The sequence below is a fragment of the Anolis sagrei genome, chromosome 12, assembly GCF_037176765.1.
Source record: "Anolis sagrei isolate rAnoSag1 chromosome 12, rAnoSag1.mat, whole genome shotgun sequence".
Lineage (NCBI taxonomy): Eukaryota > Metazoa > Chordata > Lepidosauria > Squamata > Dactyloidae > Anolis > Anolis sagrei.
This window is the reverse complement of record NC_090032.1, coordinates 1,596,454-1,624,011: the sequence shown is the minus strand read 5'-3', so window position 1 is coordinate 1,624,011 and position 27,558 is coordinate 1,596,454. Positions and strand designations below refer to the sequence as shown.

General features: G+C 38.9%; 1 protein-coding gene across 2 annotated transcripts in view; it reads right to left on the bottom strand.

Annotated features, from left to right (window-relative positions):
- INTS3 (integrator complex subunit 3) overlaps window positions 1-18,907 on the bottom strand; it is a 65,064-nt gene extending 46,157 nt beyond the window's left edge. Inside the window, exons 1-3 of one of the 2 annotated variants that reach the window (XM_067472310.1) lie at window positions 18,307-18,907; window positions 11,130-11,213; window positions 10,764-10,847 (exon numbers count right to left, since the gene is read on the bottom strand). In XM_067472310.1, coding sequence (XP_067328411.1) covers window positions 10,764-10,847; window positions 11,130-11,213; window positions 18,307-18,402 — 264 coding nt within the window. In that variant the 5' untranslated portion in view covers window positions 18,403-18,907. Of the gene's footprint in view, window positions 1-10,763; window positions 10,848-11,129; window positions 11,214-13,250; window positions 13,300-18,306 lie in introns of those variants that run through there. The other variant, XM_067472311.1, reaches the window with a different exon arrangement.
- Between the last annotated feature and the right edge of the window lie 8,651 nt (window positions 18,908-27,558).

Sequence of the window (27,558 nt, the reverse complement as noted above, 5' to 3'; positions counted from 1 at the left end):
TAATAACAATTTATATAGTGTGTATGTATGTGTATATGTATGTATGTAAATGTGTGTGTGTGTGTGTGTGTGTGTGTGTGTGTGTATAGTACCCATGATGCCTGGGTTAGGTCTTTTGTGATTATAAATATAATATAAATATAATAATAATAATTTATATCATGTGTATATATGTGTATATGTATGTATGTATGTATGTATGTATGTATGTATATATGTGTGTGTGTGTGTGTGTGTGTGTGTATAGTACCCGTGATGCCTGGGTTAGGTCTTTTGTGATTATAAATATAACATAAATATAATAATAAAAATAATGTATATAGTGTGTGTGTGTGTATGTGTGTGTATAGTACCCATGATGGCTGGGTTAGGTTTTTTGTGATTATAAATATAAATATAATAATAATAATTTATATAGTGTGTGTGAGTGTGTGTATGTGTGTGTATGTATTTTATATATATATATATATATATGGTACCCGTGATGCCTGTGTTAAGTCTTTTGTGATTATAAATATAATGTAAATATTAAAATAATAATGTATATAGGTTGTGTGTGTGTGTATATATATATATATGTATGTATGTATGTATGTATGTGTATATATATATATATATATATATATATATATATGGTACCCGTCATGCCTGGGTTAGGTCTTTTGTGATTATAAGTATAATATAATAATAATAATAATAATAATAATAATAATAATTTATTTATTTATTTTATTTATTTATTGTGTCATCAGCAACCATTGTATTACAATTCTAACAGAGCAAAACAAACACAGAGATTAAAAAGAAAAAGAAAAAAAAAACCACACAGATTTTGTAAATTTGGTATTTGGTTAAATGTCCTTTGACCAGTATCTGGCCACTTGGAGTGCCTCTGGGGTTGCCGCAAGAAGGTCCTCCATCGTGCATGTGGCAGGGCTCAGGGTGCATTGCAGCAGGTGGTCAGTGGTTTGTTCTTCTCCGCACTCGCATGCTGAGGATTCCACCCTGTAGCCCCATTTCTTAAGATTGGCTCTGCATCTCGTGGTGCCAGAGCGCAATCTGTTCAGCGCCTTCCAGGTTGCCCAGTCTTCTGAGTGCCCAGGGGGGAGTCTCTCATCTGGTATCACCCATGAGTTGAGGTGCTGGGTTTGGGCCTGCCACTTTTGGACTCTCACTTGCTGGGGTGTTCCAGCGAGTGTCTCTGTAGATCTAAGAAAACTATGTCTTGATTTAAGACGTTGACGTGCTGGCTGATACCCAAACAGGGGATGAGCTGGAGATGTCTCTGCCTTGGTCCTTTCACTATTGGCTGCTACTTCCCGGCGGATGTCAGGTGGTGCAATACCGGCTAAGCAGTGTAATTTCTCCAGTGGTGTGGGGCGCAGACACCCCGTGATAATATGTGTGCATATTATTATTAATAATAATAATATGCACACATACATACATACATATATACACATATATACACATACATATACACACTAGATTTTATAGTGTGTGTGTGTATATATATATGTATATGTATGTATGTATGTGTGTGTGTGTGTATATATGTATGTATGTATGTGTGTGTGTATATATATATATATATATTCTAAAAAAGATTCTGGTGCTGGTGTTTTTAATTTTTTTGTTTCAAATTGATAGTAGTTTTTGCATTAATATATATATATATATATATATATATATATAATAGTAATTACCAATAACTTTAACGAAGGAAACACAGAGAGGGTTTTGGAAACAAGACTAATTCCATTTGGGAAAAATCAGAAAGCTGCAAGAAAGCAAAGGAGTTTCACTCCGACCTTGTCTACAGGAGCCAAGCCCAACCGACGGAGATTTGGAAACAATTCCCCATTAAGCGCAATGCAAAATATACACAGAGCGAAGCCAAGTGCTTAGAGAGGGTCATAAATCTGCCAGAGCTTGGATTTTTCCAAGATGTACAACGGCAAAGAGGGAAATATTTCTGCTCCAAATGGCCTTTGGGGGGGGGGGGGGGTCCCCTCTTATTTACATTGTGAGCCAGAAGCCAAGCACACTTGTCAAGGGAAGCATTTGCACGCCGCTCGCTCGCTCGGAGATCTCACCAAAGAATGGATGGAACCCAAACACAAGGCTAAAATAGCCGACGAAAAGAGGCAAACATAAAATATACAAAATATACCAGCAGGCCTGAAAAACACAAAATCACAAGCCAAACACTTCCCAAGGACTGTGTGATATTATTATTATTATTATTATTATTATTATTGACATATTATTATTGACATATTATTATTATTATTATTATTATTATTATTATTATTATTATTATTATCAGGAGCTGTCTTCATAGACCTGTCAGCAGCTTATGATACTGTCAACAACCGCCTCCTCCTGAGAAAAATGTATAGTATCACAAAGGACAACCACCTCACCCGCCTCAAAGGAAACCTGCTACAAAACAGGAGCTTTTTTGTTGAGTTCCAGGGCCAGAGAAGCAGATGGCGGAAACAGAAGAACGGCCTTCCTCAGGGGAGCGTGCTTGCCCCATCCATGTTCAACATCTACGCAAATGACCAGCCACTGCCAGAAGGGACAGAGAGCTTCATCTATGCTGATGATCGTGCCATCACCACCCAAGCAGGGAGCTTTGAGATGGTTGAACAGAAGCACTCCAAAGCTCTAGGTGCCCTTACTGCCTACCAGCTGATCCCTAATCCATCTAAAACACAGACATGTGCTTTTCACCTTAAGAACAGACAAGCATCCCGAGCTCTGAGGATGATTACCTGGGAAGGAATCCCACTGGAGCAATGCAACGCACCCAAATCCCTGGGAGTCACTCTGGACCGTGCTCTTACCTACAAGAAGCATTGCCTGAACATCAAGAAAAAAGTGGGTGCTAGAAACAATATCATACGAAAGCGGACTGGCACAACCTGGGGATCACAACCAGACACAGTGAAGACATCTGCCCTTGCGCTGTGCTACTCTGCTGCTGAGTATGCATGCCCAGTGTGGAACACATCTCAGTGGATGTGGCTCTTAATGAGACATGCCGCATTATCACGGGGTGTCTGCGCCCTACACCACTGGAGAAATTACACTGCTTAGCCGGTATTGCACCACCTGACATCCGCTGGGAAGGAGCAGCCAATAGTGAAAGGACCAAGGCAGAGACATCCTCAGCTCATCCCCTGTTTGGGTATCAGCCAGCACGCCAACGACTCTAAATCTAGAAATAGTTTTCTAAGATCTACAGAGACACTTGCTGGGACACCTCAGCAAGTGAGAGTCCAAAAGTGGCAGGCTCAAACCCAGAACCTCAACCCATGGCTGATACCCAATGAGAGACTCCCCCCTGGGCACACAGAAGACTGGTTGACTTGGAAGGCGCTGACAGACTGCGCTCTGGCACCACGAGATGCAGAGCCAACCTCAAGAAACGGGGCCACACAGTGGAGTCCACGACATGCGAGTGTGGAGAAGAGCAAACCGCTGACCACCTGCTGCAATGCAACCTGAGCCCTGCCACATGCACGATGGAGGACCTTCTTGCGGCAACACCAGAGGCACTCCAAGGGGCCAGACACTGGTCAAAGGACATCTAATCAACTACCAAGCTTGCAAACTTTGTGTTTTGTCTGTTTGTTTTGTTAAAAATGTAATACAAATGTCTGGTTGCTTCTGACATGATAAATAAATAAATTTATATTATTATTATTATTATTACTATTATTATTATATATTGCCCTTCTCACCCCGAAGGGCTTACAAGATATAGATACACACACACACACACACAGAGTATATTATATTATTAGCATATCAGTATTAAAAACTACTATATTGTACTATACCATTATATTGTAATATTATTACAATATTAATATAGTAATAATATTCCTATATTAATATTGTAATAATATTATTACTATAGTATTGTAATAATATTATTACAATAGTAATAATAATAATATTACTAGTAATATTACATGTAATATAAATATATAATTATAATATCATATTATTATTAGTATTATATTGCACTACATTATAATGTTATAAACATTATATGTATATCTATATAAATAAAAATGTAATGCTCGTTTGTGGGATTCACAGAACTCAAAAACCACTGGATGAATTGACACCAAATTTGGACACAAGACACCTAACAGCCCAATGTATGTCCTTCACTCAAAAAAAATTGATTTTGTCACTTGGGAGTTGTAGTTGCTGGGATTTATAGTTCACCTACAATCAAAGAACGTTCTGAACCCCACCAACGACGGAAATGAACCAAACTTGGCACACAGTTCTCCAACGACCAACAGAAAATACTGGAAGGGTTTGGTGGGCATTGACCTTGAGTTTGGGAGTTGTAGTTCACCTGCTTCCAGAGATCACTGTGGACTCCCAGAGCCGTGATTTCACTTCTGCAGGGCCATCCACATGTTTCCTTCCAAGGTTTTGCCCTCAATTATATGACATTGTTCATCGTCCAGTGGTCAGGTGGGCATTTAACATTTGGAAAGAGCGTGATGGAGGAAAGGTGGCCAGTGCCCTGTCATCTGATTCAAAGGTTTCTTTGGAGGCCTCATTAACCTCTTGGACGGAGACAATCCCTTGACATTTAGCAGCACAAATTAACATTAACGGGGAAATGTCTTCACCAATGACTTCCTCCCTTGTCGTGACCTCCATTATTTTGGGATACAAAAGAGAACGTGCCAGTCCCCTTGGCTTCTGGTTGTTGATATTATTGTTTTTCCTATTACTACTACTCGTTATCACCACACTGTGTAAAGTCCATAGAGAAGTACAGAGACCATTTCTCCCATTATTATTATTATTATTATTATTATTATTATTTGTTGCCTACCTGTCCACAAGGTAGGTTACCACACTGTGAAAGTGTATAGATAAGTATAAGGACTGTTTCTCCCATTATTATGGGACACAAGAGAGAATGTCCCCATCTCCTTAGCATTATTATTATTATTATTATTATTATTATTATTATTGGTTACCACACTGTGAAAGTACATAGATAAGTATAAGGACTGTTTCTCCCATTATTATGGGACACAAGAGAGAATGTTCCCATCTCCTTAGCAGTATCATTATTATTATTATTATTATTGTTATTATTATTATTATTATTATTATTTGTTGCCTACCTGTCCTCAAGGTAGGTTACTACACTGTGAAAAATACATAGAGAAATACAGAGACAGTTTCTCTCAATACTTTGGGATGCAAAGGAGAATGTGCCAGTACTCTTGGCGTTGTTGTTGTTGTTGTTGTTGTTATTATTACTATTATTATTATTACTATTATTATTATTTGTTGCCTACCTGTCCACAAGGTAGGTTACCACACTGTGAAAGTACATAGATAAGTATAAGGACTGTTTCTCCCAATATTATGGGACACAAGAGAGAATGTCCCCATCTCCTTAGCATTATTATTATTATTATTATTATTATTATTATTATTATTATTTGTTGCCTACCTGTCCTCAAGGTAGGTTACTACACTGTGAAAAATACATAGAGAAATACAGAGACAGTTTCTCTCAATACTTTGGGATGCAAAGGAGAATGTGCCAATCCCCTTGGCGTTGTTGTTGTTGTTATTATTACTATTATTATTATTACTATTATTATTATCATTTGTTGCCTACCTGTCCGGAAGGTAGGTTACCACACTGTGAAAGTGTATAGATAAGTATAAGGACTGTTTCTCCCATTATTATGGGACACAAGAGAGAATGTCCCCATCTCCTTAGCATTATTATTATTATTATTATTATTATTATTATTATTATTATTATTTGTTGCCTACCTGTCCTCAAGGTAGGTTACTACACTGTGAAAAATACATAGAGAAATACAGAGACAGTTTCTCTCAATACTTTGGGATGCAAAGGAGAATGTGCCAGTCCTCTTGGCGTTGTTGTTGTTGTTGTTGTTGTTATTACTATTATTATTATTACTATTATTATTATTTGTTGCCTACCTGTCCGGAAGGTAGGTTACCACACTGTGAAAGTACATAGATAAGTATAAGGACTGTTTCTCCCATTATTATGGGACACAAGAGAGAATGTCCCCATCTCCTTAGCATTATTATTATTATTATTATTATTATTTGTTGCCTACCTGTCCTCAAGGTAGGTTACTACACTGTGAAAAATACATAGAGAAATACAGAGACAGTTTCTCTCAATACTTTGGGATGCAAAGGAGAATGTGCCAATCCCCTTGGCATTGTTGTTGTTATTATTATTATTATTATTATTATTATTATTATTTGCCCACCTGTTCTCAAGGTAAGTTACCACACTGTGAAAGTACATAGATAAAGTCACAATTGACCTAAGATGAAAACACATTAAAACGGGTCATACAAATACTAATAATAATAATTATTATTATTATTATGTATTGTCGAAGGCTTTCATGGCCGGAATCACTCAGTTCTTGTGGGTTTTTTCGGGCTATATGGCTATTATTATTATTATTATTATTATTATTATTATATGGCTATTATTATTATTATTATTATTATTTTATTTTTTATCGTGTCAGTTTCATCCAGACAATTGTATTCCATTTTTAACAAACAGACAAAACACAGCAATGCGTGGCGGGTACAGCTAATAATATAATATATTGTATGTATACATATCTTGTAAGCTGCTCTGAGTCCCCTTCGGGGTGAGAAGGGCAGCATATAAATGCAGTAAATAAATAAATATACACACATATACACACACAAAACACATATACACAGACTGGGTCACAGCAACATGTGGCAGGGGACGGCTAGTGGCTAAGTACGGAGGTGCTCCCACCCAAAAGTACACAACAGCAATGCCTTCATGTGCTAATTTCGCCTCTTATCTCCCTCCCAAGCTTGACAACAGACCAAGGAATCAAACCACGTCATGATCTGCCACCGCCGGGCTCGATATTTCAACCCGAACACAGGCCGTTTGGCGGCGGAGGAGGCGCATAAATCAGAATGGCTTGGCCCCAAAACAATGTCAAGGCGGCTGTTGCTTTGAACTCGGGGCAGGAGATAAAAGCCCGGGCGGCCAAGAACGGAGAGAAGAAAGATTAGGGAATATTAATTAAAAGCAAAGGGTGAAGGAGGGAGGGACGGCAGGACAGGCTTGCGGAGGAGGCAATGTCCGCTATCGTGTCCGTTATTCTTCAGGATGTGTTTTCGCAGAGCCAATATTCCACAGATATACAGTATAAACCCCATGTTCTAAGATTTTCACAAATCCCGATGACATCTAGACATTTGATGATCCAACAATGTGGCAGTGAATCAAATGCTTTATTATTATTATTATTATTATTATTATTATTATTATTATTATTTGAAACACAACAAGATGAGTCCACAGATATATAAATCCCATTTTCCTAGTTTCTAATGGACCTCACCACCTCTGAGGATGCCTGCCATAGATGCAGGCAAAACGTCAGGAGAGAATGCTTCTGGAACGTGGCCATACAGCCCGAAAAACAACAAGATTAGTCCACAACAAACAAGGTCACTCTGCTGGCTTTTGTGTTGGATCACACGTTGGGCAAGTCCAGGCCAAAGTCTTTAGGCACTATGCCCAGTGTGCCGGTCACCACTTAGACCACCTTTACTGGCTTGTTCTAAGATTTTCACAAATCCCGATGACATCTAGACATTTGATGATCCAACAATGTGGCAATGAATCAAATGCTTTATTATTATTATTACTATTATTATTTGAAACACAACAAGATGAGTCCACAGATATATAAACCCCATTTTCCTAGTTTCTAATGGACCTCGCCACCTCTGAGGATGCCTGCCATAGATGCAGGCAAAACGTCAGGAGAGAATGCTTCTGGAACGTGGCCATACAGCTCAGTATGCCGATCACCACTTAGACCATCTTTACTGGCTTGTTCTAAGATTTTCACAAATCCCGATGACATCTAGACATTTGATGATCTAACAATGTGGCAGTGAATCAAATGCTTTATTATTATTATTACTATTATTATTTTGAAACACAACAAGATGAGTCCACAGATATATAAACCCTATTTTCCTAGTTTCTAATGGACCTCACAACCTCTGAGGATGCTCGCCATAGATGCAGGCAAAATGTCAGGAGACAATGCTTCTGGAACGTGGCCATACAGCCCGAAAAACAACAAGATTAGTCCACAACAAACAAGGTCACGCTGCTGGCTTTTGTGTTGGATCACACGTTGGGGAAGTGCAGGCCAAAGTCTTTAGGCACTACGCCCAGTGTGCCGATCACCACTTGGACCACCTTTACTGGCTTGTTCTAAGATTTTCACAAATCCCGATGACATCTAGACATTTGATGATCTAACAATGCGGCAGTGAATCAAATGCTTTATTATTTTTATTATTATTATTTACTAATTATTTACTAATTATTTTATTATTATTATTATTATTATTATTATTTATGGTGGCCTTTTGCAGCTGGCAGATGGTAATTTTGTCAGCGCGAATTGTGTTTAAGTGCAGGCCAAAGTCTTTAGGCACTACGCCCAGTGTGCCGACCACCACTTAGACCACCTTTACTGGCTTGTTCTAAGATTTTCACAAATCCCGATGACATCTAGACATTTGATGATCCAACAATGTGGCAGTGAGTCAAATACTTTATTATTATTATTATTATTATTATTATTTGAAACACAACAAGATGAGTCCACAGATATATAAACCCCATTTTCCTAGTTTCTTTTTTATTTATTTATTTACAGCATTTCTATGCCGCCCTTCTCACCCCAAAGGGGACTCAGAGCAGCTTACAAGATATATAGACATACAATGTGCTATATTATGAGCATAGCATAATATCAATATTAAATATTACTATATTGTACTATACCTTTATATTGTAATATTATTAGTAATATTACATGTAATATAAAATATATAATTATAATATCTTATTATTATTATTAGTAATAGTAGAATACATTATATTATAATATTATAAATATTATATGTATATACAATATATTATATTACATTATATTATATTATTAACATAGCACAGGAGACTGATGACACATAGGCAGGAGACAAGATGAAACTGAATCTATCCATCTATCTATCTAATCTATCTATCCATCCATGCATCCATCCATCCATCCATCTATGCATCTATCTATCTATCTATCCATCCATCCACCCACCCACCCACCCACCTACCTACCTACCTACCTAACCTACCCACCCATCCATCCATCCATGCATCTATCTATCTATCTATCTATCTATCTATCTATCTATTATTATTAAACTTTATTTGTACCCCGCTAGCATCTCCCAAAGGATTCGATGCGGCTTACACAGGCCGAGGCCTCAACAACACAACATAACAATACAATCAAGCAAATCAAACAATTAAAACAAATTAAAGCAAAGTAAACAACAAGCACAGTACATTAAATCACAATAAAATTGGGCCGGGCCAAAAGGTGGGTACAAGGATTAAAAGTGCTGATTTGACAGGAGGTGTATAAAGGGTTACTTTCCATCCATCCATGCATCTATCTATCCATCCATCCATCCACCTACCTATGCATCTATCTATCTATCTATCTATCTATCTATCTATCAATCTATCCATCCATCCATCCATGCATCCATCCATCCATCTATGCATCTATCTGTCTGTCTGTCTGTCTATCCATTCATCCACCCATCCATGCATCTATTTATCTATCTATCTATCCATCCATCCATCCATCCATGCATCTATCTATCTGTCTGTCTGTCTGTCTGTCTATCAATTCATCCACCCATCCATGCATCTATTCTATCCATCTATCTATCCATCCATCCATCCATCCATCCATTCATCCATCCATTCATTGACCCATCCATGCATCTATTTATCTATCTATCCATCCATCCATGCATCCACCCATGCATCCATCCATCTATCCATTCATCCATCCATGCATCTATTTATCTATACATCCATCCATCCATGCATGCATCTATCTATCTATCTATCTATCTATCTATCTATCTATCTATCTATCTATCCATCCATCCATCCATCCATGCATCCACCCATGCATCCATTCATCCACCCATGCATCTATTTATATATCTATACATCCACCCATGCATCCATCCATCTATCCATTCATCCATCCATGCATCTATTTATCTATACATCCATGCATGCATCTGTCTGCCTGCCTGCCTGTCTATCCATCCATCCATCCATCCATCCATCCATCCATCCATCTGTCTATCCATTCATTCATTCATTCATCCATCCATCCATCCATCCATCCACCTACCCACCCACCCACCCACCCACCCATCCACCCACCCACCCACCCATCCACCCACCCACCCACCCATCCATCCATCCATCCATCCGATGGACCTCTCAACCTCTGAGGATGCCTGCCATAGATGCAGGTGAAACATCAGGAGAGAATGCTTCTGGAACATGTCCATACAGCCCGAAAAACTTAGAGTAACCCAGAAAATGATGATCTTTGGCGTCCCCTCTGCCCCCCCTCCCCGACCCCCAGGTTGAGAAACACTGCTCCAGTGTGAAAGCTGCTGTGTGTCAAAGCCTACTGTGTTAAGTTTGGTGTGAGAGGAAACTCAGTGAGAACTACGCTGTTTATCTGCATGATGAAGAAGCCCAGCGTGGAAGCAAAGAAGCCTTTCTGGGTCAACAAAGCAGGGAACGTTACCTTCTGTGCTTGAGCCGGCTCCGTGAGGATGAGGGTGAACAGCCCCAGGCACACCTCCTCGTGCTGGGGGGCTCCTTTGCAAACCTGAAGAGAGGAGAGGGCAAGGGAGGAGTGACCCAACCGCAGACCAACACTGCCCGTCCCCAACAGAAGCACTCCAAGTGCCAACCCAAGCCCTCCCAACACAACCCAAGCCCTCCCAATGGATGGCCATCCCGCCTCTGCTTGAAAACCTCCAGAGAAGGGTACGTTTTGGACTGGAGTCCAGCAAAAGCTTTTCTGCAAGGATCTTCTGTGATTCCCAATGCTCTTTTGAGATGTTGAAACAGACGAATGCAGCAATGGCATCGAATACGGGAGACTTACGTGAGCATTGAGGGCGTCATTGGCTTCTCTCTCCGAGACCCCACTGGTGAGCGACGTGACGGTGCCCATGCATCGCTCCAGCCGCTGAAAAGGAGCAAAGAAACCCAGTTATGGCCAGGAAAAACAAGTGGGCATTTCCTGTTTGGGTCCATGCCATTATTATTATTATTATTATTATTATTATTATTATTATACGTCCCCTGCCACACATTGCTGTGGCCCACATGGGGATTCTGTGTGGGAGGTTTGGCCCAATTCTATTGTTGGTGGGGTTCAGAATGCTCTGTGATTGTAGAACTATAAATCCCAGTAACTACAACTCCCAAATGTCAAGATTCTATTTTCCCCAAACTCCACCAGTGTTCACATCTGGGCATGTGGAGTCTTCGTGTAGAGTTTGGTCCAGATCCATCATTGTTTGAGTCCACAGTGCTCTCTGGGTGTAGGTGAACTACAACTCCAAAACCAAAGGACACTGCCCGCCAAACCCTTCCAGTATTTTCTGTTGGTCATGGGAGAACTGTGTGCCAAGTTTGGTTCAATTGCATCGTTGGTGGGGTTCAGAATATTCTGTGATTGTAGGAGAACTATAAATCCCAGTAACTACAACTCCCAAATGTCAAGATTCTATTTTCCCCAAACTCCACCGGTGTTCACATCTGGGCATATTGAGTCTTCGTGTAGTTTGGTCCAGATCCATCGTTGTATGCTCTCTGGATTTAGGTGAACTACAACTCCAAAACCAAAGGACACTGCCCACCAAACCCTTTCAGTATTTTCTCTTGGTCATGGGAGAACTGTGTGCCAAGTTTGGTTCAATTGCATCGTTGGTGGGGTTCAGAATGCTCTTTGATTGTAAGTGAACTATAAATCCCAGCAACTACAACTCCCAAATGACAAAATCAATTTTTTTGAGTGAAGGTCATACATTGCCCCGATAGGTGTCTTGTGTCCAAATTTGGTGTCAATTCGTCCAGTGGTTTTTGAGTTCTGTTAATCCCACAAACGAACATTACATTTCTATTTATATAGATGACTGAAAGAAGGGAAGGTGATGGTAGAAGAAGAGAAGAGGAAGGAGAGAAGAAAGAGGAAGTCCAGAGCATGACTATGGCCACCTTGTGCGATTATTATAACTATTTTTATTTTATATGATGACTACTACTATTATTAAACTTGGCATCCAATTTTAACAAATGTGAAAAGTTTCTCTCTTTCGCTCCCCATTTGTGCCTCTTCAAATGCTGCAGCACTGCTGGTCACAGCTGACCTCCAGCTGGAGCGCTCAAGGGCCAGGGCTTCCCAGTTCTCGGTGTCTATGCCAGAGATTTTAAGGTTGGCTTTGAGCCCATCTTTCAATCTCTTTTCCTCTCCACCAATATTACATTTCCTGTTCTTGAATTCAGAGTAGAGCAACTGCTTTCGGGCATCCGGAGAACATGGCTGGTCCAGCAGAGTTGATGGCGGAGGACCATTACTTCAGTGCTGGTGGTCTTTGCTTCTTCCAGCACACTGACATTTTTCCACTTGTCTTCCCAAGAGATTTGCAGGATTTTTCAGAGGAATTGTTCTAGAGTTGCATGTGACGTCTGTAGACAGTCCACATCTCGCAGGCGATGAGCAGGGTTGGGAGGACAATAGCTTTATAAACAAGCACCTTGGTCTTCCTACGGATGTCCCAGTCCTCTAACACTCTCTGCTTCATTTGGAAAAATGCTGCACTCGCAGAGCTCAGGCGGTGTTGTATTTCAGTGTCAATGTTGACGTTTGTAGACAGTCCACGTTTCAGACAAATAGCAGGGAGACATATAGTAGGGAGACAAGCACCTTGGTCTCCCTACAGATGTCCCAGTCCTCTAACACTCTCTGCTTCATTTGGAAAAATGCTGCACTCGCAGAGCTCAGGTGGTGTTGTATTTCAGTGTCAATGTTGACATTTGTAGACAGTCCACGTTTTGCAGGCATGTAGCAGGGTTGGGAGGACAATAGCTTTATAACCAAGCACCTTGGTCTCCGTACAGATGTCCCAGTCTTCAAACACTCTCTTCTCCATTCGGAAAAATGCTGCACTCACAGAGCTCATAATAATCATTATTATGATTATTCCTCCCTTGAACCTACCTCTTCTAACTCATCCTTGGCATCCTAACTAGTGTGGATCAGCAACTTGTCATCTCCCCCAACTTAACTAGTGTGAAAAGTGGAGTATAAGACTCTTATTTGACAGAGAGGAAAGCGGTATATTGTTATTATGATTATTATGTTGATTATATATTATTATTATTATTATTATTATTATTACTATTATTATTATTCCCCCTTGAACCTACTTCTTCTAACTCACCCTTAGCATCCAAACTGGTCCATTATCAGCAACTTGTTGTCCCCCCAACTTAACTAGTATGAAAAGTGGATAAGACTCTTATCGACAGAGAGGAAAGCAGTATATTGTTATTATGATTATTATGTTGATTATATATTATTATTCCCTTCTTGAACCTATCTCTTCTATATTGTTATTATGATTATGATTATGATTATTCCCTCCTTGGGCTTACCTTTTCTAACTCATCCTTGGCATCCTAACTAGTGCGGATCTGCAACTTGTCATCTCCCCCAACTTAACTGGTGCGAAAAGTGGAGTATAAGACTCTTATTTGACAGAGAGGAAAGCGGTATATTGTTATTATGATTATTATGTTGAGATATACATACATATATATATATATATATATATATATATATATAATTCCCTCCTTGGAACTACCTCTTCTATATTGTTATTATGATTATGATTATGATTATGATTATGATTATTATTATTATTCCCTCCTTGAACCTACCTCTTCTAACTCATCCTTAGCATCCAAACAGGTCCATATCAGCAACTTGTCGTCTCCCCCAACTTAACTAGTGCGAAAAGTGGAGTATAAGACTCTTATTGACAGATATATTGTTATTATTATTATGTTGTGTATATATATATGTGTGTGTGTGTGTATAATTCCCTCCTTGGACCTACCTCTTCTATATTGTTATTATGATTATTATGTTGTGTGTTATATGTGTGTGTGTGTGTGTATATATGTGTGTGCGGGTGTGTGTGTATATATATATATTAAAAATTCCCTCCTTGGACCTACCTCTTCTATATTGTTATTATGATTATTATATTGTTGATGATTAGTATTATTATTATTATTATTATTATTATATTTTCTTCCCTTTTGAACCTACTTTTTCTAACTCCCCCCAATTTAAGTTTAAGACTCTTATTGGACAGAGAGGAAAGCAATATATTGTTACTATGATTATTATATTGATTACATATTATATATTATTATGCCCCTTCCCTCCTTGGACCTACCTCTTCGAACTCATCCTTGGCATCCAAACTGGTCCATATCAACAACTTGACCTCTCCCCCAACTTAACTAGTGTGAAAAGTGGAGTACAAGACCCTTATTGACAGAGAGGAAAGCAGTATATTGTTATGATTATTATATTGATTATATATTATTATGATTCTTCCCTCCTTGAACCTACCTCTTCTAACTCATCCTTAGCATCCAAAGTGGTCCGTATCAGCAACTTGTTGTCCCCCACAACTTAAGTTTAAGACTCTTATTGGACAGAGAGGAAAGCGACATATTGTTATTATGATTATTATGTTGTGTGTGTGTGCATATATAATATTCCCTCCTTGGACCTACCTCTTCTATATTGTTATTATGATTATTATGTTGATTTATTATTATTATTTTATTCCCCACAGTATATTGTTATTATGATTATTATATTGTTGATGATTATTAGTATTATTATTATATTTTCTTCCCCCTTGAACCTACCTTTTCTAAGTATAAGACTTAGAAACTTAAATATAAGACTCTTATTTGACAGAGAGGAAAGCAGTATATTGTTATGATTATTATATTGATTATATATTATTATGATTCTTCCCTCCTTGAACCTACCTCTGCTAACTCATCCTTAGCATCCAAACTGGTCCATATCAGCAACTTGTCATCCACCCCAACTTAAGTAGTGTGAGAAGTGGAGTATAAGACTCTTGTTGACAGAGAGGAAAGCAGTATATTGTTATTATGATTATTATGTTGTGTATATATATGTATATGTGTGTGCGTGGAGTGTGTGTATATAATTCCCTCCTTGGACCTACCTCTTCTATATTGTTATTATGATTATTATGTTGTGTGTGTGTGTGTATAATTCCCTCCTTGGACCTACCTCTTCTATATTGTTATTATGATTATTATGTTGTGTGTGTGTGTGTGTGTATAATTCCCTCCTTGGACCTATCTCTTCTATATCGTTATTATGATTATTATGTTGTGTATGTGTGTGTATAATTCCCTCCTTGGACCTATCTCTTCTATATCGTTATTATGATTATTATGTTGTGTATGTGTGTGTGTGTGTGTGTGTGTATAATTCCCTCCTTGGACCTATCTCTTCTATATCGTTATTATGATTATTATGTTGTGTATGTGTGTGTGTGTGTATAATTCCCTCCTTGGACCTATCTCTTCTATATCGTTATTATGATTATTATGTTGTGTATGTGTGTGTGTGTGTATAATTCCCTCCTTGGACCTATCTCTTCTATATCGTTATTATGATTATTATGTTGTGTATGTGTGTGTGTATAATTCCCTCCTTGGACCTATCTCTTCTATATCGTTATTATGATTATTATGTTGTGTATGTGTGTGTGTGTGTATAATTCCCTCCTTGGACCTATCTCTTCTATATCGTTATTATGATTATTATGTTGTGTATGTGTGTGTGTGTGTATAATTCCCTCCTTGGACCTATCTCTTCTATATCGTTATTATGATTATTATGTTGTGTATGTGTGTGTATAATTCCCTCCTTGGACCTATCTCTTCTATATCGTTATTATGATTATTATGTTGTGTATGTGTGTGTGTGTGTGTGTGTGTATAATTCCCTCCTTGGACCTATCTCTTCTATATCGTTATTATGATTATTATGTTGTGTATGTGTGTGTGTGTGTATAATTCCCTCCTTGGACCTATCTCTTCTATATCGTTATTATGATTATTATGTTGTGTATGTGTGTGTGTGTGTATAATTCCCTCCTTGGACCTATCTCTTCTATATCGTTATTATGATTATTATGTTGTGTATGTGTGTGTGTGTGTATAATTCCCTCCTTGGACCTATCTCTTCTATATCGTTATTATGATTATTATGTTGTGTATGTGTGTGTGTGTGTATAATTCCCTCCTTGGACCTATCTCTTCTATATCGTTATTATGATTATTATGTTGTGTATGTGTGTGTGTATAATTCCCTCCTTGGACCTATCTCTTCTATATCGTTATTATGATTATTATGTTGTGTATGTGTGTGTGTGTGTATAATTCCCTCCTTGGACCTATCTCTTCTATATCGTTATTATGATTATTATGTTGTGTATGTGTGTGTATAATTCCCTCCTTGGACCTATCTCTTCTATATCGTTATTATGATTATTATGTTGTGTATGTGTGTGTGTGTGTATAATTCCCTCCTTGGACCTATCTCTTCTATATCGTTATTATGATTATTATGTTGTGTATGTGTGTGTGTGTGTATAATTCCCTCCTTGGACCTATCTCTTCTATATCGTTATTATGATTATTATGTTGTGTATGTGTGTGTGTGTGTATAATTCCCTCCTTGGACCTATCTCTTCTATATCGTTATTATGATTATTATGTTGTGTATGTGTGTGTGTGTGTATAATTCCCTCCTTGGACCTATCTCTTCTATATCGTTATTATGATTATTATGTTGTGTATGTGTGTGTGTGTGTATAATTCCCTCCTTGGACCTATCTCTTCTATATCGTTATTATGATTATTATGTTGTGTATGTGTGTGTGTATAATTCCCTCCTTGGACCTATCTCTTCTATATCGTTATTATGATTATTATGTTGTGTATGTGTGTGTGTATAATTCCCTCCTTGGACCTATCTCTTCTATATCGTTATTATGATTATTATGTTGTGTATGTGTGTGTGTGTGTATAATTCCCTCCTTGGACCTATCTCTTCTATATCGTTATTATGATTATTATGTTGTGTATGTGTGTGTGTGTGTATAATTCCCTCCTTGGACCTATCTCTTCTATATCGTTATTATGATTATTATGTTGTGTATGTGTGTGTGTGTGTATAATTCCCTCCTTGGACCTATCTCTTCTATATCGTTATTATGATTATTATGTTGTGTATGTGTGTGTGTGTGTATAATTCCCTCCTTGGACCTATCTCTTCTATATCGTTATTATGATTATTATGTTGTGTATGTGTGTGTGTGTGTATAATTCCCTCCTTGGACCTATCTCTTCTATATCGTTATTATGATTATTATGTTGTGTATGTGTGTGTGTGTGTATAATTCCCTCCTTGGACCTATCTCTTCTATATCGTTATTATGATTATTATGTTGTGTATGTGTGTGTGTGTGTATAATTCCCTCCTTGGACCTATCTCTTCTATATCGTTATTATGATTATTATGTTGTGTATGTGTGTGTGTGTATAATTCCCTCCTTGGACCTATCTCTGCTATATCGTTATTATGATTATTATATTGTTTATTATTATTATTATTATTATTATTATTATTATATTTTGTTCCCCCTTGAATCTACCTTTTCTAACTCCCCCCAACTTAAGTATAAGTCTCTTATTGAACAGAGAGGAAAGCGATATATTGTTATTATGATTCTTATGTTGATTCTATATTATATATTATTATTATTATATTTTGTTCCCCCTTGAACCTACCTCTTCTAACTCATCCTTGGCATCCAATCAGTGGTCCATATCAGCAACTGGTGGTCCCCCCAACTTAAGTATAAGACTCTTATTTGACAGAGAGGAAAGCGGTATACTGTTATTATGATTATTATGTTGAGTATATTATTATTATTATTATTATTATTATTATTATTATGATCCTTCCCTGCTTGGACCTACCTCTTCTAACTCATCCTTAGCATCCAAACTGGTCTGTATCAGCAACTTGTGGCCCCCAACTTAAGTATTATTTGACAGAGAGGAAAGCGGTATATTGTTATTATGATTATTATGTTGATTATATATTATGATGATTCTGCTCCTTCCCTCCTTGGACCTACCTCTTCTAACTCATCCTTGGCATCCAAACTGGTGTAGATCAGCAACTTGCCTCCTGTGGCCGGGGTGGCACCCCCTTTCCCCTTCTGCGTCTCCATGGCCACCTTGTTTTGGGGGGGTGGGGTGGCCCAGGCCCCCCTTTCCTTCCTGGGGAGCCCCCTCCAAAACCAGGGGATCTTGGGGGGCCCTCAGACCTGGATGGGGAAGGGGCCAAGCCCAATGGGGAGGGGATCCCCCCCTTCTGCTTCTCCCCCTTACACTGAAGAGGGGGGGGTAAAAGGGGGTGCTTTGCCTTTAAATGACTGAGATCCAATTTGGGGGTAGACTGTGCTTGAGGAGGGAGGCTTGTCACTCTGCTGCCTCGAGGGGCGGGGCCTAGAGAGGAAGGGGCGGGGCTTGGGCCCCCAGAAGGCGGGGCTCCTCCTGAGGAAACCCCAAAAGGGCCAAAAAAGGGGTCCCTAGCCCAGTGAGGGGGGGGGGCTGAGGGAAGGAGGGAGGGGGAGGCCCAAGACCGGAAGTGGCTCGCTTTGGGGGGAAACAAACGAGCGAGTTGTGCGAGCCAGGGGAAGGAAGAGCGGGCGCCGGAACCGGAAAAGCCCGCCTGGGGAGGCGCCGCCAATCAGAGCGCGGGGGTGGGACGTAAAGCGGCGCGCGGCAACCAATCGGCGCCGAAGGGGCGTGGCTTCGAGGGGATGCGCCGTAGACTTAGTAAAAAGTAAAGAGTGATACGTCCCTTTAGGTTTTCAGTCCTGCAAACCATTCCGGGAAGGCTTCATAGAGATAGATTAGATTTTCCTTCTGAGATGGTTGTTAGAATCTATAGATAGATAGATAGATAGATAGATAGATAGATAGATAGATAGATAGATAGATAGATAGATAGATAGATAGATAGATAGATAGATAGATAGATAGAAAGAAGGATAGATAGATAGATAGATAGATAGATAGATAGATAGAGAGATAGATAGAGAGATAGAGAGATAAATCGAGAGATAGAGAGATAGATATTATGTAGTATATATAGATAGTATGGATAGATAGATAGATAGATAGATAGATATAGATATTATATATAGATATATAGATATAGTATAGATAGTATATAGATTCACAACATCTGTTATAGAACTCCAATATGCTGATGACAATGTTGTCTGTGCGCATTCAGAAGAAGATCTACAAGTCACTCTAAACACCTTCACAGAAGCATACGTGAAGCTCGGCCTGTCATTGAACATCGAGAAAACCAAAGTCCCCTTCCAAGAGTCAAAACTGAAAGCCAAAACATCTGTTATGGAACTCCCATATGCTGATGACAACATTGTCTGTGCACATTCAGAAGAATAGCCAGACAACCAATAGCCAGACAACCAGAGATTGAGAACAACAACCTCCATGAACCCTTTACATCTACTGAATTGGACATGGCTCTCAACAAATGTAAGAATGGCAAAGCAGCTGGCTTGGATGATCTACGGATGGAACAAATCAAGAACTTTGGTCCAAAAGCAAGGCGCTGGCTGCTGGAGCTGATGAACAACTGCACTGCATCCTGTCAGATCCCCAAAATCTGGAGGAAAGCAAGAGTCATCGCCATCTTGAAGCCAGGCAAAGACCGTAATGACCCAAAAAGCTACAGACCAATCTCCCTGTTGTGCCACCTCTACAAAGTTCTGGAGAGACTTATTTTGCATAGAATTATGGAAAAAGTAGACCCCTGTCAGATCCCACAACAAGCTGGCTTCAGGAAAGGCAAAAGCTGCACATCGCAAGTGCTGAACCTGACCCAGCACATAGAAGATGGCTTTGAAAGGCAGCAGACCACAGGAGCTGTCTTCATAGACTTGTCAGCAGCTTATGAGACTGTGAACCACCGCCTCCTCCTGAGAAAAATGTATAATATCACAAAGGACGACCACCTCACCCGCCTCATAGGAAACCTGCTACAAAACAGGAGCTTTTTTGTTGAGTTCCAGGGCCAGAGAAGCAGATGGCGGAAACAGAAGAACGGCCTGCCTCAGGGGAGCGTGCTTGCTCCATCCATGTTCAACATCTACACAAATGACCAGCCACTGCCAGAAGGGACAGAGAGTTTGATCTATGCTGATGATCGTGCCATTACTGCTCAAGCAGGGAGCTTTGAGATGGTAGAACAGAAGCTCTCCGAAGCTCTAGGTGCTCTTACTGCCTATTACAGGGAAAACCATCTGATCCCTAATCCATCTAAAACACAGACATGCGCCTTTCACCTTAAGAACAGACAAGCATCCCGAGCTCTGAGGATTATTACCTGGGAAGGAATCCCACTGGAGCATTGCAGCGCACCCAAATACCTGGGAGTCACTTTGGACCGTGCTCTGACCTACAAGAAGAACTGCCTGAACATCAAACAAAAAGTGGGCGCTAGAAACAATATCATACGAAAGCTGACTGGCACAACCTGGGGATCACAACCAGACACAGTGAAGACATCTGCCCTTGCACTGTGCTACTCTGCTGCTGAGTACGCATGCCCAGTGTGGAACACATCTCATCACACTAAAACAGTGGATGTGGCTCTTAATGAGACATGCCGCATTATCACGGGGTGTCTGCGCCCCACACCACTGGAGAAATTACACTGCGTAGCTGGTATAGCACCACTTGACATCCGCCGGGAAGTGGCAGCCAATAGTGGAAGGACCAAGGCAGAGACATCTCCAGCTCATCCCCTGTTTGGGTATCAGCCAGCACGTCAACGACTTAAATCAAGACATAGTTTTCTTAGATCTACAGAGACACTCGCTGGAACACCCCAGCAAGCGAGAGTCCAAAAGTGGCAGGCCCAAACCCAGCACTTCAATTCATGGGTGATACCAGATGAGAGACTCCCCCCTGGGCACACAGAAGACTGGGCGACTTGGAAGGCGCTGAACAGATTGCGCTCTGGCACCACGAGATGCAGAGCCAATCTTAAGAAATGGGGCTACAGGGTGGAATCCTCAGCATGTGAGTGCGGAGAAGAGCAAACCACTGACCACGTGCTGCAATGCACCCTGAGCCCTGCCACATGCACGATGGAGGACCTTCTTGCGGCAACCCCAGAGGCACTCCAAGTGGCCAGACACTGGTCAAAGGACATTTAACCAAATATCAAATTTACAAAATCTGTGTGGTTTTTTTTTTCTCTTTCTTTTTTTTTCTTTTCTTTTTAACCTCTGTGTTTGTTTTGCTCTGTTAGAATTGTAATACAATGGTTGCTGATGACACGATAAATAAATAAATATTCAGAAGAAGACCTACAAGCCACTCTAAGCACCTTCGCTCGGCCTGTCATTGAACATCAAGAAAACCAAAGTGCTCTTCCAGCAGTCATCAGCCAATAACCTCAGCAGACTGAAAGCCAAAACATGTTATAGAACTCCAGTATGCTGATGACAACGTCGTCTGTGCACATTCAGAAGAAGATCTACAAGCCACTCTAAACACCTCTGCAGAAGCATACACGAAGCTCGGCCTGTCACTGAACATCGAGAAAACCAAAGTGCTGTTCCAGCAGTCACCAGCCAATAAGCTCAGCAGACTGAAAGCCAAAACATGTTATAGAACTCCAGTATGCTGATGACAATGTCGTATGTGCACATTCAGAAGAAGATCTACAAGCCACTCTAAACACCTTCGCAGAAGCATACGAGAAGCTCGGCTTGTCATTGAACATTGAAAAAACCAAGGTGCTTTTCCAGCAATCACCAGCCAACCCCTCTCCAATGCCAGTAATTCAGCTTAATGGGGTAACATTAGAAAATGTGGACCATTTCCGCTCCCTTGGCAGCCACCTCTCCACCAAAGTCAACATCGACACCGAAATACAACACCACCTGAGCTCTGCGAGTGCAGCATTTTCCTGAATGAAGCAGAGAGTGTTTGAGGACCGGGACATCCATAGTAGGGAGACCAAGGGGCTTGTCTACAAAGCTATTGTCCTCCCAACCCTGCTCTATGCCTGAGAAACGTGGACTGTCTGCAGACGTTGCATGCAACTCCTGGAACGATTCCATCAGCGCTGCCTCTGGAAAATCCTGCAAATCTCTTGGGAAGACAAGCAGACAAATGTCAGCGTGCTGGAAGAAGCAAAGACCACCAGCACTGAAGCGACGCTCCTCCAACATCAACTTCGCTGGATCGGCCACGTTGTCCGGATGCCCGACCACAGTCTCCCAAAGAAATTGCTCTACGCCGAACTCAAGAATGGAAAACGGAACGTTGGTGGGCAGGAAAAGAGATTGAAAGACGGGCTCAAAGCCCACCTTAAGAACTCTGGCATAGACACTGAGAACTGGGAAGCCCTGGCCCTTGAGCGCTCCAGCTGGAGGTCAGCTGTGACCAGCAGTGCTGCAGAATTCGAAGAGGCACGAGTGGAGGGTGAAAGAGAGAAACGTGCCAGGAGGAAGGTGCGTCAATCCAACCCTGACCGGGACCGCCTTCCACCTGGAAACCAATGCCCTCACTGTGGGAGAAGATGTGGGTCACGAAGAGGGCTCCACAGCCACCTACGAACCCACAAGGAAATGCATAAGGGAAGACCATCTTACTCGTCCAAAGAGGGATCGCCTAAGTAGATAGTATATAGTATAGATAAATAGATAGATATTATGTTGTATATATAGAAATAGCATGGATAAATAGTATATATAGAAATAGTCTAGATAGATAATATAGATAGATATTTTGTTGTATATATTGATAGATAGTATAGATATAGTATATATAGATATTATATTGTATATGTAGATAGATAGTATCGATAGATATAGTATAGATAGGACAGATATTATGTATTATATATTATGTAGTATATAGTATATATAGAAAGTTAGTATAGATAGTCTATACTATTTAACCTGAGAAGTTAGTATAGATAAATAGTTAGTATAGATAAATAGTATATAGTCTAGATAGATAGGATAGATAGATACTATGTACTATATATAGAAATATACTATAGATAAATAGTATATATAGATATAGTCTAGATAGATAATATAGATAGATATTATGTAGTATATATGGATAGATAGATAGATATTATTGATATATTTTGTAGTATATATGGATAGATATATATAGTATATATATATATATATTATATTGTATAGATAGATAGATAGATAGATATAGTATAGATAGTATAGATAGATATTATGTAGTATAATAGAAAGATAGTATAGATAAATAGATAGTATATGTAGATATAGTCTAGATAGATAATATAGATAGATATTATGTAGTATATATGGATAGATAGTATAAATAGATGGATATAGTAAGATAGTATAGATATTATGTAGTATATAGATAGATAGTATATAGATAGATATGGTATAGATAGATATTATGTAGCATAGATAGATAGATAGATAGATATCATAGCTATTATAATATAGATAATTATGGATATAGTCTATAAATAGTATACGTAGCTAGGTATTATATAGTATATTGACAGTATATATAGATATATAGATATCATGGGATTTGTAGTTTGCACTCCTTGGAAGGGGAGGCCTTGGGGAACTACAGTGCCCAGAATCCCCATCACAATGCAGTTTGACACCCGTTTAGTCGCCACGGCTCAATGCGATGGGAATATGGGATTTGTAGTATGCAATCTTTGGAAGGGGAGGCCTTGGGGAACTACAACGCCTAGGATCCCAGTTGCACAATGCCATGGCAACCACAGTGGCACCAAACCACATTAATCCTGCAGTGTAGACGCACCCAAAGACGGACAGCATCCATTCCTGAAATAGATGGATTATTATTATTATTATTATTATTATTATTATTATTTGGCTATTTTCCTTTCTGTTTTGCAGCCTTTGCTTCCTGATTCCGAGGCGGTCTGTGCCTGGATCTTGTTGTTTGGTTTGTTGTGTGTTTTTCCCTCTCTTCCTCTTCGATGAATGAAGGGAAATAAATTCAATGTGCGACGCTAAGTAATACAATTGCGGAGGAAATGAAAGGCCGGTCCGGCTAATGAGCCCTTTTCCCGTTGCTTACGTCCGGCTTCGGCTGGGAGATTAAAAGGAAGGCTATCTTCATTGCTCTGGCTTGCATCCGCACTGCAGAATTAATCCAGTTTGACGCCACTTGGCTCGTGGCCGAGGAAAACCCTGGAGGATGTAGTTTTGCAAAACCCGATCCATTCCAATGACTCCATTAACACAATTTGACCCCACTGCTTTGGCTCAAGGCTACGGAAGCCTGGGATGTGTAGTTTTGCAGAGAGGAAAACTACAAATCCCAAGGCTATGGGAATTGTCTTGGCTCAAGGTTACGGAGTTCTCCACTGTCGAATGGAACACAGTTTGACCCCGCTGCTTTGGCTCAAGGCTACAGAAGCCTGGGATGTGTAGTTTTGCAAAGAGAGAAACTACAAATCCCAAGGCTATGGAAATTGCCTTGGCTCAAGGCTACGGAGTTCTCCACTGTCAAATGGAACACAGTTTGGCCCCACTGCTTTGGCTCACGGCTACGGAAAGCCTGGGATGTGTAGTTTTGCAAAGAGGGAAACTACAGATCCCAAGCCCTGGCTCAAGGCTACGGAGTTCTCCACTGTCGAATGGAACACAGTTTGACCCCACTGCTTTGGCTCACGGCTACGGAAGCCTGGGATGTGTAGTTTTGCAAAGAGGGAAACTACAGATCCCAAGCCCTGGCTCAAGGCTACAGGAATTGCCTTGGCTCAAGGCTACGGAATTCTCCGCTGTCGAATGGAACATAGTTTGACCCCACTACTTTGGCTCACAGCTACAGAAGCCTGGGATGTATAGTTTTGCAAAAAGGGAAACTACAAATCCCAAGCTCTGTCTCAAGGCTATGAGAATTACCTTGGATCAAGACTACGGAATTCACCACTGTCGAATGGAACACTGCTTTGGCTCACGGCTACGGAAGCCTGGGATGTGTAGTTTTGCAAAGAGGGAAACTACAAATCCCAAGCCCCGGCTCAAGGCTATGGGAACTGCCTTGGCTCACGGCTACGGAGTTCTCCACTGTCGAACGGAACACAGTTTGACCCCCACTGCTTTGGCTCAATGCTACGGAAGCCTGGGATGTGTAGTTTTGCAAAGAGGGAAACTACAGATCCCAAGCCCTGTCTCAAGGCTATAGGAATTGCCTTGGCTCAAGGCTACGGAGCCCTTGGAGTTCTCTACACTATCGAATGGAACACAGTTTGACCACATTGGAACTGCTTTGGCTCGATGCTATGGAAGCCTGGGATCTGTAGTTTCTAAAGTGCAAAGGAGGTATCCTTTGGGATTTGTAGTTTTGCAAAGCCCTTTGCCTTCTCTGCCTCTGCCCTTTAAACTGCCTTGGCTCAAGGCTACGGGAGTTGTCGTTGGACTCTCTTGAGATTTGCAGTTTTGCTTGGGACTTGCAGTTTCCCTATTTGCAAAACTACAAATCCCAAGTCCTGGCTCAAGACGACGGGAACTGCCTTGGCTCAACGCTACAGAGCCCTGAGAGTTCTCTACACTGGAACTGCTTTGGCTCAATGCTATGGAAACCTGGGATTTGTAGTTTCTATAGTACAAAGGAGGTATCCTTTGGGATCTGTAGTTTTGCAAAGCCCTTCGCCTTCTCTGCCTCTGCCCTTTGAACTGCCTTCGCTCACGGCTACGGGACTGGTCGTTTGACGCTCTTGGGATTTGTAGTTTTGCTTGGGACTTGCAGTTTCCCTATTTTCCAAACTACAAATCCCAAGAGCGTCAAACGACAACTCCCGTAGCCTTGAACCAAAGCAGCTCAGAAGGGCAGAGGCAGAGAAGGCAAAGGGCTTTGCAATACTACAGATCCCAAAGAATGCCTCCTCTGCACTGTAGAAACTACAAATCCCAGACTTCCGTAGCATTGAGCCAAAGCAGTTCCAGTGGGGTCAAACTGTGCCCATTCGACAGTGTAGATGGAGTCAGCTGAACATATATATTTATTTTTGAATGGTCAGTATGTTTTGCAAAGCATGTCTATGTCTAATAGGTCTGATTAGATTCAAAATGCAAAATAAATATACAAGTGGTATATTAATAATATAATATAATATAATAATATATTATATTATAATAATAAGTAATAATTATGATAATAATAATACATCTATCTATCTAAAAAATAAATATACAAGTGGTATAGTATAATAATATAAAAATATATAATAAATAATAAATAATATTATAATTAATAAATAATAATAAATAATATTATAATAAATAATAAAGATATTATAATAAAGTGGTATATTAATAATAATAAAATTATAATAATATATTATAATAATAAAATAATAATTATGATAATCTATCTATCTAAAAATAAATATACAAGTGGTATACTAATAATAAAATTATAATAGTATTATAATATAATATTATAATAAAGTAATAATTATGATAATAATAATACATCTATCTAAAAATAAATATCCAAGTGGTATATTAATAATATAATAATAATAATATATTATATTATAATAATGAAGTAATGATGATAATAATAATAAATCTATCTAAAAATAAAAATACAAGTGGTATATTAATAATATAATAATATATAATCAATAATAATAAATAATATTATAATAAATAAATAAAAAATAATAAATAAATAAATAATATTATAATAAAGTGGTATATTAATAATAATAAAATAATAATAATATATTATAATAATAAAATAATAATTATGATTATATATATATATATCTAAAAATATACAAGTAGTATATTAATAATAAAATTATAATATTATTATAATATAATATTATTATAATAAAATAATGATGATAATAATAATAAATCTATCTAAAAATAAATATACAAGTGGTATATTAATAATATAATAATATTATATTATAATAAATAATAATAAATAATATTATAAATATATGTATATAATAATAAATATTATAATAAAGTGGTATATTAATAATAATAATATAATAATATAATATGATAATAATAAGTAATAATATTATGATAATAAATCTATCTAAAAATAAAAATACAAGTGGTATATTAATAATAATATATGATAATAATATGATAATAATAAAGTAATAATGATAATAATAAATCTATCTATCTAAAAATAAATATACAAGTGGTATATTAATAATAAAATAATAATATAATAATAATATATAATAATAAAATTATTATTATGATAATAATAATATATCTAAAATAAATATACAAGTGGTATATTAATAATAA